Raw genomic sequence first — 17,569 nt, 5'->3', positions numbered from 1 at the left:
CCGTGTCGACGGACGAGAGAAACCATCTCGATGGCTCCTTCTCGGCCCATAACAACAGCATTTGGGCGACGATGGCCAAGGCTCTGGTGAGCCAGATTATCCCTCAGCTCCTTATGGTAGCCGGTGAGAAGGTTGACGGTGGAGAAGCTCATGGTGCGCGTGTCCAGCACCATCAGATGGTTGCTCAAACCCCAAGGTTCAGTCCAGTAGAAGCAGCTACCCACGCAGTCGAAACAGGACATGTGATCTAGAGAAGGGGAGACGGGAGAGTTGACCATGCACCACTCCCTGGTTGCGGAGGTAAAGATAAAGAGGACGAGCTTTGTCTGGTACCTTGCTATGCATATCACCTTGAAGTGCTGGTCGTCGTTGTCGTCGTCGCCGGTATTGGGAGCGAGCAGGGGCTTGAATGCCCAAAGGAGGTCTTGTGGCTGGGCGGCGAGGTCCTCGGGTATGGTTGGAAGCAGCATGTATCTTCGAAACAAAGGGTCGTAGACGACGAGGTTGAAGTCGGCGACGTTGCAGCAACGCTCCTCCTGTTTGTTGAGCTCCCCGCCGGGGTGGAGGGAGAACCAGTCGAGGAGGACGCCGGCCGCCGCGGACTGTAACGGACCCTCTCTTCTCTCTTGGTCAGATCTGGGGAGGAGGTAGGTGAAGGCAAGGAGGAAGGCGAGGTAGGAGGTAGCAGAGGAGGGTTCGAGGGAGGTCAGTGTTCCGCAACTCCGCCAGCGAGTCCGGTCCGAGGTTGCGGAGCGAGGGCGAGCGTCGTAGACGAAGTAGTCGAAACACGCGAAAGTAAATGACATAGAGAGATGGAGGAGACCAGCTTTATTAATCAATGATCAGAGATTACAATGATGGCTCCTCGTTGCTTTATATAGGGACTAGGGGTCAAGGGATAAGTACCCACTTAACGTAAAGAGGGGAAACGGGAGGGGCTATCCCTAGCGATGCGTACGCTAGCCGCCGCCACCATCGTGGTGGCCCCGGTTTCCCAACACTCCCCCTTGGGTAATTATCCGTATATCCATGCCTCAAAACTCCGAAAAACCCAGTGGGAAAAAATATGAAGAAAGAGCACATGGTATACATTGTTGTATTGCACAAATTGCCTCGTCAAAAACCTCGTGTGAGAAACATCAGGAAAACTCACTCAAGGGAAAAAGAGTACAATCCACTCAACCATCAAGTTGAGTACTCGATCATCAGGATTGAGATTTTAGCGACGAGTTTGTGAAGTTTCTCTCCTGAGCCTTGCATCTCTCTAAGTCTCATCATACCGATTCCACGCACACACCTCTCTAAGGTTGATGCCGGTAATGATTTAGTGAATATATCAGCAAGATTGTCACAGGACTTAGTATGCAAAACTCTCACCTCGTTCAACTGTTGCAGCTCATGTGCATAGAAGAACTTGGGACTAATATGCTTTGTGAGGTTACTCTTCACATAACCCATCTGGACTTGTGCAACACAAGCAGCATTATCTTCATAGATAATAGTAGGGGTTTGTACGGTGTTCAGCCCACATGTCTGCTGAATGTGGCCGATCATCCGCCGAAGCGATACACACTCTTTTGACGCTTCGAATAGTGCCATGATTTCGAGTGGTTCGTGGAAGTCGACACAAGTGTTTGCTTGGACGATTTCCAGGAAAACGCAGTTCCACCACAAAGGAAAACATATCCAGTCTGCGATTTGCAATCATGCGGGTCCGACAGGTACCCAGCATCGGCATAGCCTATAATAGATAGGTCTTGATTCCTCTTATAAAATAGACCAAGATCTTTGGTCCCTTGCAGGTAACGGAAGACGTCCTTGACACCTTTCCAATGTCTTTTGGTAGGTTCAGAACTGTACCGAGCAAGCAAACTGACGGCGAACGCAACGTCTGGCCGTGTACAATTTGCGAGGTACATGAGTGCTCCAACTGCACTCAGGTAAGGAACCTCTGGTCCTAGAGTTTCCTCCCCCTCTTCCTTTGGCCTGAACGGGTCCTTGTCTGGCTGTAAAGATCTTCCGACCATCGGGGTCTTAGAAGGATATGCCTTATCAAATCCAAATCTTTCCAACACCTTCTGGGTGTAGGCCGACTGGTGCACTAGAATCCCATCAGGGGAATGTTCAAGTTGCAGACCTAGACAGAACTTGGTTTTACCCAAATCCTTCATCTCGAATTCCGACATCAGGTAGGAACTCGCTTCCTCAATATCCTCAGGTGTACCGATTATGTTTAAATCGTCCACGTACACCGAGATTATACAGAATCCATCTTGGGATCGCCGTATAAAAACACATGGGCAATCTTTATTGCTCGTGTAGCCCTTCTCATGAAGGAAATCACTTAAGCGATTGTACCACATTCTACCAGACTGTCTGAGTCCGTACAGTGCCTTTTGAAGTTGAACACTGTATAGACCCCTATTTGCTCTATCATGGTTCGGAACAGGGATACCTTCTGGAACCTTCATGTATATGTTCGAATCCAAGTTACCATATAGGTAAGCAGTGACAACATCCATTAGTTTCATTTTCAAGCCCATGTTTACTGCCATCGAGATCAAGTATCTAAAGGTAACTCCATCCATGACTGGGGAATAAGTCTCCTCAAAATCGACACCTGGTCGTTGAGTGAACCCTTGAGCAACGAGCCTTGCTTTGTACCGTACTACCTTATTATTTTCATCTCTCTTTCGAACAAAAACCCACCTATGGCCAACAGGGCGAATGTGGGGAGGAGTTCGACAAACTGGTCCGAACACCTTCCTTTTGTTGAGAGATAATAATTCGGCAGTAATTGCCTGCTGCCAATCTTTCCAATCCGACCTTTTCTTGCAATCAGCGAGCGTGTTAGGCTCAGGGTCAAGATCTATGATTGAGGCAATTTTCGTAGCAAAGTTGATGTCGACAATCACCGTTGCTCGGTTCAGGGACTCCCCCGTATAAATATAATTTATGGCCATTTCGTCATGGAGCGCATCCGGCGCAAACACTTGCTCTACCAAATTTCCCATTATGGGAGCAAGGTCCTTTAGATTTCCCGCGCCGATGTGTGCGCTCACATCTCCGCTGGGTGTTTCCCCTATGGGAAAGTTTAAGTCCGGAATTTCGTGCACTGAATTTTCCGTACTTGTGCCAGGTCTCGACTGGCTCCCCGTTTCAATTTGGGGTACTTTGGCGACAGGCTGTGATAAATCTCTCTTATCCTTTTCGTCGGCGTCCCGAGTACTTGGGATTTGAGAAGCCGGATTTCTCGTCCTTTTAGGCCTTTGGACGGGAGCGGGCATACCATCATTTTTCTTCGGTATTTCAACCCTTTCCGGTGCATTGCGCGCGTGCACATGCGATTTTGTCACAGTCTTTAAGTCACTAAAGTGGTCGGGCAGTTGATTTGCTAAAGACTGCAAATCTATTATCTTTTGGACTTCTCTCTCAGTCTCAGCAGTGCGCGGGTCATGAGCGTGGATCCCCGTGGCTTGCCACGTGATTTCTCGACTTTTAGCATCAAGGGGTTGATTCTCTCCCCCTAAAGTCGGGAAAAGATCCTCATCAAAAATGCAATCAGCAAAACGAGCCGTGTGACAGTCACCTGTCATGGGGTCCAGATACCTGATTATGGACACAGTCTCATAACCAACGTATATCCCCGACTTACGGAGCGGGCCCATCGCCGATCGCTGAGGGGGTGGTATTGGTACATATACCTGGCAACCGAACCTAAGAAGGTGGGAAATTTTCGGTGCCGACCCTTGCGCAAGTGGAATAGGAGAGTGGATGTTGTAGGCCGACGGTCGAAAATTGATGATATTAGCCGCGTGTAACACCGCGTGGCCCCAACATGTAGTTGGTAAATTACAACCCTGAAGGAGCGGTCGGGCAATGAATTTAATTCTTTTAATCAATGCCTCGGCAAGTCCATTTTGTGTATGAACATGTGGTACCGAGTGCTCAACTTTGATTCCCATTGCCATGCAATAATCATCGAACGCCTTTGAGGTAAATTCTCCGGCGTTGTCCATTCGAATAGACTTTATACGATAATCCGGGAAATTATTCCTCATTTGTATGATCTGTGAGATCAATTTTGCAAAGGCATGGTTCCTTGTTGACAGCAGGCAAACATTGGACCATTTAGAGGAAGCATCAATGAGCACCATGAAGTACCGAAACGGCCCCGTGAGGGGCTGAATTGGACCGCATATGTCCCCTTGGATACGTTCCAAGAACGCGGGGATTTCATCCCTCACCTTGAGGGGCGATGGCCTAATGACTAACTTCCCCTTAGCGCATGCGGAGCACACGAAATCATCAGGATTCGGGAAGTTCTTCACGTTAACATTATGGCCATGCGAGTTGTTAATTATATTTCTCATCATCCTAAGTCCGGGGTGGCCTAACCTATCGTGCCAGAGGCAGAAGAGTTCAGAGCTTCTAAAGACGGTCTTGAGGGTAGTGTACACGGGCGGTGCTACTATCTTAGTGTAGTATAGCCCTGTGTCAAACGAAGGAAGCCTTTCGATAACATGTTTACCACCTGCATCCCGCTTTGTGATGAGTAGGCACTCCTTGCCGTTTTCATCATCGGTCTCAACATGGAAACCATTAGCGCGGATGTCTCTAAAGCTCAAAAGAGTACGAGTCGACTCCGGGTACAACAACGCATCATTAATGATCAAAGTTGTTCCCATGGGGAGTATAATAGTGGCTCGTCCGGAGCCAACTATGTGAGAACCGCAGCCGGCGATTGTCATAATACTTCCCGGAGATTTTTTAATGGACTCAAAGTACTTAGTTTCTCGTAAAATGGTATGAGTGGTGGCGCTATCGGCAAGGCACGTTTCCTCCATTCGGGCGCCACACGCGTTCTAAAATATGACATCTAATTAATGTAATGAGGAAGAAAATACATTAAAAATAAATGCACACATCTCAGAACATAACATGCTATCATGTATAAATAATGGAATAAATGAATAAATGTCATCCAATCGCCAAAGTAAAGAATAAGTTTATGCTCTCATAGAGCTTACAACCAAATCGAATTTATTCAATTTTATTGTATCAAATCACGGAATCATGATAACCAAAAAGGTATGCTAAGTGGACTCGGTGAAGAAGCCATTCACTTCCGCCGCAATCTCCATACTAGTGAGCCGATCCTCCTCAGAAATCATCTTGGAGGCAGCATCAATGTCTAGTGGCGGTGCCGCCGAGGCGACCATGTGGTCAACCTCCATGGCGACGTGGGCGTCGGTAGAGACCGCCAAAGCTGCCGCGATGGGCACCACGGGGGTCGCCTCTATGGGCGCAGCAGGGGGAGTAGCAATCATCACGGGTGCCGCCATGGGCGCCGGTGGAGCTCCCTCCTGAACCAAGGCGAGGTGTGTCTCACGCGCCTTCCGAGCCTTATATGCATCAACGACCTCCTGTGGTGCGCGGCACTGGCGGGAGAAATGCTCCACCGAGCCACAACGGAAGCAGTCCTGAGGCCTTTGCCCTCCCTTGCCCGGCTTGTTCTGCTTAGCCGGGGCGGGGGGTGAGGGCCCTTCTTCTTGCCCTTCCGGCCCCTCTTCTTCTGTTGAGGCTTGCAGACTTTGAGAGCGTTCACCTCCTGGCGAGAACTCCCCCCAAGTGGTTGCGCGACAAAGTTCTTTTTGAGAACCTCGTCCTGCGCCTCCGCCACCTGGAGGACGTCAATCAACTCTGAATACCTCGTGTAGTTCCCCTGGCGGTAGTTCCGTGAGGACTGGACCGCGTCGGGGTGGAAAGTGGATAGGGTTTTCTCAATCTTCTGGGAGTCGGTAATCTCAGTACCACACAACCGAAGAGTCGTACAAATCCGGTGCAGAGCCGAATTGTACTCCCCAACCGTCTTGAAGTCCGCAAACCTCAGACGGATCCACTCTGCCTCTGCACGTGGCTTCACAGTGTACTTCAGCCGCTCAAACCGCTGCTTAAGAGCGGTCCAAAGGCCAGAAGCACTGCGCTCAGCCATATACTCATCTTTCAGAGTAGGTGACAGGTGATGACGGAGAAAGTGCAGAGCCTGCGCATTCTCAGTTTCGAACTTGGGATCAGTGACGGCCAGCTGGGCCCCCTTACCGATCGCCCTCAGGAGGGTTTTGCCCTGGAGAAAGATCTCGCAGTCCGAAGACCATGACAGGTAGTTCAGCCCTGTCTGGGCCAGCTCAGGAAACTCCTTGTGGACAATTCCGGCCATCTGCGATTTATGCAAAAAGCATGAGATTACAGCAGGTAATCTTTTGCACAAAGCGATGTTGATAAACTTATTCAATAAAATGGTGTTTCAATATTTAAAACATGCTATTATATGACTTACTAAATGATTAAGAGGGCTAAACAATTAATCTACAGCAGTAAAATCATACAATAATATCATGTTACAAAAGATAGCATGTTAAGCGCATCTAGTATGTGAAAACTAGCCAAAAAATGAATTCCCGAGGTATTTTTTAGCTCAAATACGCATTTTCAGCGAAAACAGACAGTTTCATGGACTTATACGCAAAATATTACAGCAGGAATATAGTCGCATAAATTTACGGTACTGCGGGGGCTAAAATATAAATAACCGCACGCGCGCGCTCTCTGGCCTGGTCCTAGTTCGGCTGCAGGCCGAAAACTGGGCCGTCGGCCCGTGTAGCCAGCCCCACCGCCCTCCTCTTTTTTTTTATGGAGGAAATGAGAGGCCCATTGCACACAGCCCGCTGGGCCGGCCCGCTTGCCAGCTCAGGGTCGCTAGGGTTTCCAACCCTAGCGCCCGAGCGGCGGCAGCCTCGACAGGGCCTGTGCGACGGCGGCCTCGACAGGCCCGAGCTGCGGCGGCCTCGACGTGGCGCGTGCGACGGCGGCCTCGACAGGCCCGAGCTGCGGTGGCCTCGACGGGGCGGGGCGGCGTGGCCCGGCCAGTGGCGCAGCGCGGCCACGCCGCGGCGCGCAGCCATGGCGCGGCGGCGCGGCCAGGACGCGGCCACGGCACGGCCAGGCACGGCACGGCCACGGCATGGTGCGGCCGGCACGGCGCGGCTACGGCCACGGGCTCGCAGCGCGCGCGGCCACGGCCACGGCGGGCGGTGCGCTGCCACGGCTATGGCCAGCACGGCGGCGCCGGCGACCAGCGGGGTCGCGGCCAGCAGGGCAGCGCGTGCAGCAGGCACGCGGGCGCGGCGATGGCAGTCGGGCGCTTGGCGACGGGGACGTCGTCATCTGCCTCGGGATGGCAAGATCGTGCGTCTTCGGGACGTCACGACGCGTGTACGTCGGGTACAACGCGGCGGTACCGTGATCATCTGGATCACGATCTGTACCGACTCCCGTATAGTGTAGTCAACAAGTCTCTCTTGATCCAAAAACATCGACATTGGTCGGCGACGTGTTCGTCCGCTCGGTTTTTGGGAGAGAAATCCACACCATAGGTAGATGTATCCGAAAAATAATCTAATCGCAAAAACGGAATCGTAGTAACGAGAGGAATCCATTTTTGCAAAAGTGGGGATCGGATCTTATACCTCCGCGGGATCGACGAAAGCCTGCGTGATGCAGGCTTGACGCAGCCTTGACGGAGAGTTGATGGAGCGAAGCGTGCTGATAACGTGTTCCGCAACTCCGCCGGCGAGTCCGGTCCGAGGTTGCGGAGCGAGGGCGAGCGTCGTAAACGAAGTAGTCGAAGTAGTCGAAACACGCAAAAGTAAATGACACAGAGAGATGGAGAAGACCAGCTTTATTAATCAATGATCAGAGATTACAATGATGGCTCCTCGTTGCTTTATATAGGGACTAGAGGTCAAGGGATAAGTACCCACTTAACCTAAAGAGGGGAAACGGGAGGGGCCGCCGCCACCATCGTGGTGGCCCCGGTTTCCCAACAGTCAGCTCCTCTCGCCGGTTTACTTCTTCAGATAATTCATGATACTCTCACACGCACACCACCACTACCCTTATAACTGAACCACGCCACCAACTCAGCAAAGACAGATCACACACGCCGTCTAACACACGCTACCAGCGTCCGGATGGCCACCCATGCAACCCTTGCTCGGCTGATCACTGGGCCCCTCCTTGTTGACACTCTGTTCCTGTAGATCAGCCTTGTCAGTCGTGACACGAACGTCGCGGGGGTGCCAGCGGGGGCCCTGCTCGTCGTCGATGCTGCGGTCTTGGACGTTGGGCGGCAGTGGCGAAGCCACGCTATAACTGTGTAGTCGCTTGACTACACATGTTTCTCGTACGACATCGGCCCCCACGTCTGCATACCACGTCGTTGAACCAGGCAACCAGGAATATTTAACTACACAGGCTCATCTATTCTCTTATTTTTCTTCTTGTGTAACAATTAGTTGGGCCACTACTGGGCCATATCGCAAGAAGAAATCCAAAATCCCTTAACTGATCGCACTAGTTGATCTTGATCCCCAAATTACGTGATCTCGTTGGCTCCTTCACGCATGCCTCTCCAATGACCGTGGGCGGCCGCCGCAGCGCATCGCCTTCAGACTTGCTGTCCCGGACTCCCGGCGCCGGTGATCTTTGGCTGGACTCTGAACGTGAGACGTGAGTAACGACCACGTTAGGCCGTCAGGCGAGCCGCGAGCGGCGCACCTGTGGCTGCACACGAATTGTCCGTCTGAAACTCTGAATCAATCGATCAATACTACTGCACTAGTCTGCACTCTGTATCTGATCCAACACAACTACACAAGGCAAGGCCCTCCACTTTTCTACTTCTACTTGTTTGTTTTATGTGCAAAAACAGCAATACAGTTCATTATTTTCCAGATTTTCTCTCACTAGCAATATTAAGATTTAGGATGTAGGAGATTATTTTTATTAAGAATAAGAATTGCATATTTCCCTTTTCTTAGCAATAGATTTATTTTGTCAGGTCATTGGTTTGATAAATGGATAAATTTGTGAAGAAGTGGCAGTCCAACTCAAATGTTGCAAATACCACACAGTAGCAATCACCTGCGAATGAGGAAGAACAGACTCCTATTGATTCTCGAGCCGCTTTGGAACATGTGTTAATTAATAGCAATGCAAGGCCGCGCCCAGCTAAAGAAAAAGAGGAAGTTGATACATCTAATCTTCCGCCAGATCCTGCAAATCGCATACCAATTTTCCAGTACAGTGCCAAAGTACGTGATGATGTGCGAAGAGCATACCTCCTGAGAGGCCCGTTCCAACCAACAGGACATGCTTTCCTTCAAACAGATTTCAGTGGAGTTCAACGTCGTTTTAATGAAGAGTGGTTCAAGGATCACAAGTCTTGGTTGGAGTACAGTACAAAGGAAAATGCAGCATTTTGTCTTTGTTGCTATTTGTTTCAGAATGAAAGTCTAGGCCATGGTGGTGGAGATGTATTTTCAACAAAGGGGTGGAAAAGTTGGAATAATGTAAAGAGATTGGATATTCATGTTGGGGGTCCTTCAAGTACTCATAATCAGAACATGAAGAGATGTGATGATCTAATGAACCAGAAGCAATCCATTGGAGCTGTCTTACACAAGGGAACAAAGAAATCCAATATAGAGTACCAAACTCGGCTGATTGCGTCAATAGATATTGCAAGGTTGCTTCTTGTTTTGGGCTTGCCATTTCGAGGTCATGATGAAAGCGAGTCTTCTTTGAGGAAGGGGAATTTTCTAACTTTTTATGAGTGGTATGTTGCACGTTGTCCTGATGTGGCTGCTGTTGCTTTGAAGAATGCTCCTCAGAATTTAAAGTTGGTTTCTTCGACTATCCAGAAACATATTGTGAAAGCTTGTGCGATAGAAACAGTGAAAGCAATCATAGAAGATCTGGGAGATGAATACTTTGCTATATTGGTTGATGAATCTCGTGATGTATCTCACAAGGAACAAATGGCTCTTGCTATAAGATATGTTGACAAAAGGGGGTTTTCAGTGGAGCGTGTTATTGGCCTTTCTCATGTTACTCAAACAACTTCTCTTGCTCTCCAACAAGCTATTTATGCAGTGCTTAAAAAACATAACCTTAGCCCTTCTCGAATTTGTGGCCAAGGCTATGATGGAGCTAGTAATATGCAAGGGCATTTGAATGGTTTGAAAACTTTAGTAATGGAAGATTCTAGGTCTGCTCATAGCATCCATTGTTTTGCTCATCAACTTCAGCTCACACTAGTTGCAGTCGCAAAAAACCGTGAAGATGTGGTATGGATTTTTGAGTGGATGAGTGTTCTTCTCTCCACAGTGGGAAATTCTTTTAAGAACAGAGATATGCTTAGAGAGAAACAAGCAAAAAGAGTCCAGATGGCACTGCAGAATGGAGAACTGGAAACTGGTAGAGGTTTGAATCAAGAACTTGGACTTAAACGAGCTGGGGATACTCGTTGGGGTTCTCATTTCAGCTCTCTCTTGAATATGATTGTTATGTTCCCCTCGGTAATTGAAGTTGTAGATGATAATGCACAAAACGCCAGCAAAGCTCTCGATAGGATTAAAGCAAAGGGTGTTCTGGACGCTATTCAAACATTTGACTTTGTTTTCATGATGCACTTGATGAAGGCTATACTTGGGATTACTAATGATCTAAGCGTTGCTTTGCAAAGGAAGGATCAGGACATTGTGAATGCTGTGTCGTATCTTCACACAACCAAAAGAAGGCTACAGGAAATGAGAAACCAAGGTTGGGAAGGTATGATTAAAAAGGTTACTGATTTTTGCATTGAACAAGATATTGAACTTTCTGATATGGATGCTATGCATATTCCCCGAGGATCGAAATCAAAGCGTAAGGTTCAGACTGATGGCATATCAAATAAGAATTACTACCAAAGTGTGATGTACGCCATTATTGATATGTTACGTGTAGAGATTGATGACCGCTTTAGTGAAAGCAGCACAACCTTGCTTCTTGGGATGGCTTCTTTGGATCCTTCTGATTTGTTTGCTAATTTTGACAAAGAAAAAGTGTTAGCAATGGCTCGTTTGTATCCAGATGATTTTGGGAGTGAAAGCAAGATTGAAGATCTTAGTGTCCAACTTGATAACTTCCTTGAAAATGTTCGTGATGATTCAAGAATCTCCAATTTGAAAGGGGTTAGTGATCTTTGCAGAAAACTGGTCGAGACAAAGAAGTACAATACCTTTCCTCTAGTATTCCTTTTGGTAAAGCTAGCATTGATCTTGCCGGTGGCGATGGCAACAGTTGAGAGAGCATTTTCCGCAATGAAATATATCAAGTCTGATTTGCGCAATAGAATAGGCGATGATTTCTTGTACCATTGTCTCGTAACTTATGTTGAAACCGATGTATTTCAGTCTATTATTACTGATGCTATTATGCATATATATCAATGTATGCATCTTCGCAAAGTACTACTGCCATAGATATTTTGGTTTGTAATAAAGGTACGATGTTTTTATTCCTGTTTATGATCTATTTTTTTTATTAGTGAAGCTTGACATCACATGGTTTTGATCCTGGCACCGCCACTGTTGGGCGGGATGTAGCAGCCTAGAGAAGAGACGATTGACTGGACGAAGGAGAAATCCGTGGCGCTAGGGGAGAGTGCAGCGGAGGGGTGCGGCGCCTGGGTGGGGTGGAACCCGGCCGCGTCCATGAAGCCGAGGAGGGGAGGCCGGTGCAGCCGCGCGGAAGCGGCGGCGGAATGCGCGGCCTTTGATGACGCGGCGAAATGAGGCACTCGTGATGGCGGCAGCCGCGGCGCGAGCGAGCGCGTCCAGCGTGGGCGGACCGAGGAAGATCTCCTCGAGGAGCTCGTCGGGGATGGTCGCCATGGCTTCCGGATAGGAGCAATGGGACGGTTGGGGATAGGATTTATGCGTAGCCGTATGAGGCTCCCAGTGAATGGCTCGGATTTGTTCGTAGCTAAATGGCTTCGTAGAGCCACAACAGAGCCATCGACGCCCGCTGTCTCATTTTCTTTGGCCTACTGTGGAGCCTCGGACAGTATGAGGGCCATGGATCACATGCAGATCGCAGCTTGCCTGTGTCCTCTCCTCCCGACTTGTGGACCTTCCAGCGTGGGGCATGGAACAGATGTGTGCTCGTCGTCTAGTTGCCGACGCCCGCCTGCTGCCAAGAAAGATCGTTGTCCTGCTTTCTCACTCCGTTCTCCGTCCTCCGTCCTTGGGTGCACTCTGCCTGCTCGCACTAGTTCTCTTTGGCTGAAGAAGATGCTCTTTACCTCTGTAAAACATAACGAGGCAGCTAGAGCACCCGTGTTCTCATGCGGTGCTGCTCGTCCAATCATAATTAAGTCCTAAGTCGCTAACCAATCTATGACACCAAGGTTCAAATCCTGATGTTCGCATTTATTCCTGGATTTATTTCAGGATTTCCGACGATGCGCATTCAGTGGGAGGAGACGTTCCCGTCGACGACGAGGTGCCTATGGTGACTTCGTAAATTTCAAGATGATATGCCGGCTCAGTCTTTTGGAGATGCTCATAAGAGTAGGGTGTGCATGTGTGCGATCATAGGGGTGAGTGTATGCGCGTATATATGAGCGCTTGTGTCTGTACTGATGTTCAAAAAAAATTGAAGTCGCAAGTCTTTTTTTTTGAATGCCATGATTAAGTCGCAAGTCTATGTTTTCACTATCCGATCCATGGTCTGCGTGGTTATCAATGGCCGCAGTCATTTTAAAAGCGTTGACGGTACCTGCCAGTACATCTGCCACGATCCGTAGGGCCCACTGTGGTTCTATTGCACGCCCCATCTTTTTATGCATTTGAGAGTCAAATTACTATGCGGGTCCTATTTCATTTTTTTATATATATTTGAACTCCTTGCGCCAAGTCCTATAGAGCAAGATCAATCTTGGATACATTTAAAACACGTTCAAACTCAAATATGTTGTTTGAAACGAGTGATATCATTTTTTGTATAAATGATCAAAATTATTTGATTGGATTCGGAAAAATTGGTGAAATCTATTTTTGAAACGAGTGAAATATATCACTTTCCAACGAGTGAAATCGTTCTTTCTGAAAATGATTGAAATTATTTGTTTGGATTGGGTGGAATCTGTTTTTTGAAACTAGTGAAATAAACGAGTGAAATATGTTGTTTTAAACAAGTCAAAATATTCTTTTTGAAAACTATTGTGATTATTTGATTGATTGAGTGAAATGAGTGAAATCTCTTTTTTAAAACTAGCGAAGTAAACGAGTGAAATCATTTTTTAAATGATTGACATTATTTGTTTGGATCGAGTAAAATGAGTGAATTCTATTTTCTCAAGTTGGGATCACGAGGTGCACAGGTGGAACGCCTCACAATTTGTTACGGAGAGAGTACGACCCAAATTACTTTATTTTCTTGCCCATCTTTTTCCACTGTCCCACAAACCTAAACATCATTATTTTTCTTTATCGTGCATATTGCCCGCCAAGCCCGACAAATTATGCAGTACCAACACATAGTTCATGCCAATTAGATAACTTCGTTGGCGGTTGAGGCGGCCACTAACGGCGTGTGACGGTTCCCTCCCTCCGCTGACGACCTCAGCCGCTGGAAGACGGCCCGCTGGCGAAGGGTCTCGTGGAGGCGGTGCGCCACGATGAAGCGGTCTGGGATAAAGTGGATGAAGCACCACTGGGGCCGGTGGCTCAGGTTGGGCTTGTAGATCGGGCAGCGGTGCCCGATCCGGTGCGCCGCCGCGACGGCGTAGGCATCCGGCGTCGACATGGTCAGCCACGAGAAGAGGCCTCCCCGGGTTACCATGTTCGTCACCATTCTCGTGTCCACATACAGCGGGGACTGCACCAGACAAATTAATGGCATATCAGCATGATTTGTATGGTTTCTCTGGCACAAGAATTGCATCCCACTCTAAATGATGCCTGAAAAAACTATTCGTATCAGCCATTTTCTTTCCTGTCTTTCCGATCCGCATCCAACCGCTAATAGGTCATCTTCTTCCTCTCATTTGTCTTCTTCCTCAAGGCATCATCCGATCCACCAACGGCCCGCATGCCCCGGCCTATCCGTCTTCCTCCACCCCATGCGCCCGGGGGGCGCTACCGCGCACCGCCTCGCCTTCCCATCAACCTTCCCCACATCCCTGGCCATCCCTCTAAGCCCGACACCACCGATGAAAACCTCAGGCGATCCCATGCATCCCCACCCCTAAGATAGATAATCGGGCGGTGCCTTCCTCCTAATATAGATAAGGGGGCCATGGCTTCACCCTAAGATAGATGCTGTGGCTAGTTCTTCTCCGGCGAGGTCCGGCCAAGAGGGGAGGAAGAAGAAAAAAAGTGATCGAGAGACAGCAAAATTTCAGGCACACTTGAGAAATAGAGAAAAAGCAAAGCCATCAAAGTTATGGTTTGTCCGCACGGTTGCAGATGTACTTTACCTGACTTTGGACAACGATTCCTTTGCCCCTGTACTCAATGTGTAGGCTCCTGGAGAACTGAGCAACGTACCTGCTCCAAAATCCACATGTACTATATGAAAAAAAAAAGTCAATCTCACAGTCTCAGTGTGTGTTCGTGTAACACGACACGTACCGCTTGGTGGCGGCGTAGATGGAGTAGAGGGGGTAGGAGGGTAGCGCCTCCGTGGAGCCAGAGCCGATGTTGATGACGGCGCCCCTCCCTCGCTCCACCATCCCGGGCAGCACGGCCGCCGTCACCTCAGTCACGGCCCACAGGTTCACCCGTATCATTTTGACCCATGCCTCCACGTCGACCTCGTGCAGGTATGCCGCGTGCGGCGTTGCCAAGCCGGCGTTGTTCACCAGCACCCCGACCTCTAGCCCCTCCACGGCCTCCCGGAGCCGCCCCATCGCCTCCTCCCAAATTGTAAATTAGCCACAGGGCAATTGTGTCTTTTCACGTGGAGAAAGAAAGGATAGAAATTCGGCAATGATTATAGTAATTGAATAGGGAAAATCGTCAAAAGAAAAATGAAAAGTGGGGCAAATGATATACTTCTATGTAAAGTGGAGCAAATCATCTAATGCCCAAATATAGTGGGGCAAATAATCTAATCTCCAACTGGACGCTGAGGCGCTCGGCAACGCTGCCTGAGGAAGATGTGTTGGTGTGGGGTGGCAACACGCTGGGCCTGAGGAAGACGCGCTGGTGCAGCGGCATGGCGAGGTGCAAGGCGTCGGGAGGAAGAAGCTGGGATTGTGACAAATTTGATTTTCAAGTTGAGATCACGAGGTACAGGGGTAGAACAGACCAGGAAATCTCAAATGCGTCTTATAATTTGTTACGGAGAGAATATGACCCAAATTACTTCATTTTCTTTCCCATCTTTTTCCAATGTCCCACAAAGCTAAACATCCTTATTTTCTTTATCATGCAGATTGCCGGCCAAGCCCCACAAATTATGCAGTACCAAGACATAGTTCGTGCAAATTAGCTAACTTCATTGACGGTTGAGGCAGCCGCTGACGGCATGCGACGATTCGCACCCTCAGTTGATGCCCTCAGCCGCTGGAAGACAGCCCGCTGCCGTAGAGTCTCGCGGAGGCGGTGCGCCACAATGAAGCGGTCTGGGACAAAGTGGATGAGGCACCACTGGAGCCGGTGGCTCAGGTTGGGCATGCAGATCGGGCTGCGGTGCCCGATCCAGCACGTAGCTGCGTTGGCGTAGGCATCCGACGTCGGCATGGTTAGCCAAGAGAAGAGGCCTTCCCGGGTCACCATGTTCGTCACCATCTTCGTGTCCACATACAATGGGGCTTGCACCGGACAAATTAATGGCATATCAGTGTGATTTCTATGGTTTCTCTGGCACAAGAATTGCATCCCAGTCTAAATGATGGTTGAAAAAACTATTCGTATGAGTCATTTTTTTTCTGTCTTTCCGATCCGCACCCAACCGCTAACAGGTCATCTTCTTCCTCTAATTTGTCTTCTTCCTCAAGGCATCATACGATCCATCAACGGCCCGCATTCCCCGCCCAATCCGTCTTCCTCCATCCCATGCGCCCGGGGGGCACCGCCTCACCTTCACCTCAACCTTTCCCACAGCCTTGGCCATCCCTCTAAGCCCGACATCACCGATGAAAACCTCGGGCGGTCCCCTGCATCCCCACCCCTAAGATAGATAATCGGGCTGTGCCTTCCTCCTAATATAGGTAATAGGGCCATGGCTTCACCCTAAGATAGATGTTGTCCGGCGAGGTCCGGCCAAGAGGGGCGGAAGAAGAAGAAAAGTGACCGAGAGAGAGCACAATTTCAGGCACACTTGAGAAATAGAGAAAAAGCAAAGCCATCGAAGTTATGGTTTGTCCGCACGGTTGCAGATGTACTTTACCTGACATTGGACATCCATTCCTTTGCCCCTATACTCAATGTATAGGCTCCTGGAGAACTGAGCAACGTACCTGCTCCAAAATCCACATGTATATATATATGAAAAAGAAAAGTCAATCTCACAGTCTCAGCGTGTGTTCCTGTAACACGACACGTACCGCTTGGTGGCGGCGTAGACGGAGTAGAGGGGGTAGGAGGGTAGCGCCTCCGTGGAGCCAGAGCCGATGTTGGTGACGGCGCCCCTCCCTCGCTCCACCATCCCGGGCAACACGGCCGCCGTCACCTCAGTCACGGCCCACAGGTTCACCCGTATCATCTTGACCCATGCCTCCACGTCGACCTCGTGCAGGTATGCCGCGTGCGGCGTTGCCAAGCCGGCGTTGTTCACCAGCACCCCGACCTCCAGCCCCTCCACGGCCTCCCGGAGTCGCCCCATCGCCTCCTCCCCTGTCAAAAGTCAAAACACGATACATCAGCACGTACGCGGTGTCGGTGTGTGTGTCTGTCTGTGTGGTGACTGGCCACGAACGAGCTCGGCTGCTCGATCGAGCTTCACGTTGTCGTAGGGGTGGCTAGCAATGTCACCAAACGTCCCTGATTGCATCGCTGAAGACATGAAGTCATGCCGTTGCCGGCTGCGTCGACGAGGGCGACGACCTGGCCTGAGGCTATGCTGAGTACGGTGGTGATGTCTTGGATATATCAAGTGAGAAGATGGACGTAACATGTGGGTCCACTTAGTCAGCGAGAGTAGAAAGTTATCCCAGTGGATTGTCTTTTTCTCGGTGTGCCAAATTGGTCTAAACTGATGCATAGGGTCGGGATAAGACCGGGATGATAAATACAGGGTACAAACTTCAGAGATTTTGAGGTGAGGGTTTATTTCCGACGAGCTCTATAATTTCAAGGTTTAAAACAGACTTCACTCGACCGGCAGTGCTACGTGTGAGAATACTCCTTCGCAGTCACGCTGGATGTTGTGCTATGTGCATCGGACAGGATAGCGACCCTAGTGTACGTGCGCATGCAGTTCCACGCAGGAAGAAAGCACGATCGAAGCTGCTCCTCTCCAATTTTCATACTATCAGTCAATCCGACCCATGTGTGGCTGTTTGTAATCGTCCTATTGGAATGGTACGAATTTGTTCGTACGTATAGCAAGATTCAACAAACAATCGTTGGTGTGTTGTCGCGAGCCATAGCTCTCGTCTGTGGTCACTAGTGCAAAACCGGGCTTTAGTCCCGGTTCGTAATGGTCTTTAGTGCCGGATTCGTAACCGGCACTA

General features: G+C 49.4%; 1 protein-coding gene across 1 annotated transcript; it reads right to left on the bottom strand.

The window, feature by feature from the left end:
• Nucleotides 1–7,996: 7,996 nt before the first annotated feature.
• LOC123170667 (very-long-chain 3-oxoacyl-CoA reductase 1-like) lies at nt 7,997–16,887 on the bottom strand. The gene is made up of 5 exons (XM_044588479.1): nt 16,869–16,887; nt 16,442–16,730; nt 16,285–16,354; nt 10,863–10,885; nt 7,997–8,108 (listed from the first exon to the last, which is right to left on the bottom strand). Exons 1-5 carry the CDS (start codon nt 16,885–16,887, stop codon nt 7,997–7,999), a joined length of 513 nt encoding a protein of 170 aa, XP_044444414.1.
• Nucleotides 16,888–17,569: the final 682 nt, after the last annotated feature.

The sequence above is a fragment of the Triticum aestivum genome, chromosome 7D, assembly GCF_018294505.1.
Source record: "Triticum aestivum cultivar Chinese Spring chromosome 7D, IWGSC CS RefSeq v2.1, whole genome shotgun sequence".
Lineage (NCBI taxonomy): Eukaryota > Viridiplantae > Streptophyta > Magnoliopsida > Poales > Poaceae > Triticum > Triticum aestivum.
This window is presented reverse-complemented; position numbering and strand designations above follow the sequence as displayed.

Coding starts and splice junctions, on each gene's coding strand:
- LOC123170667 (XM_044588479.1), bottom strand. Junction 16,355..16,441: donor GTCTACGCCGCCACCAAGCG/GTACGTGTCGTG, acceptor ATTTTGGAGCAG/GTACGTTGCTCAGTTCTCCA. Junction 10,886..16,284: donor GAATGGATGTCCAATGTCAG/GTAAAGTACATC, acceptor CCAAGAAGCAAG/GTTGTGCTGCTTTCACTAAA.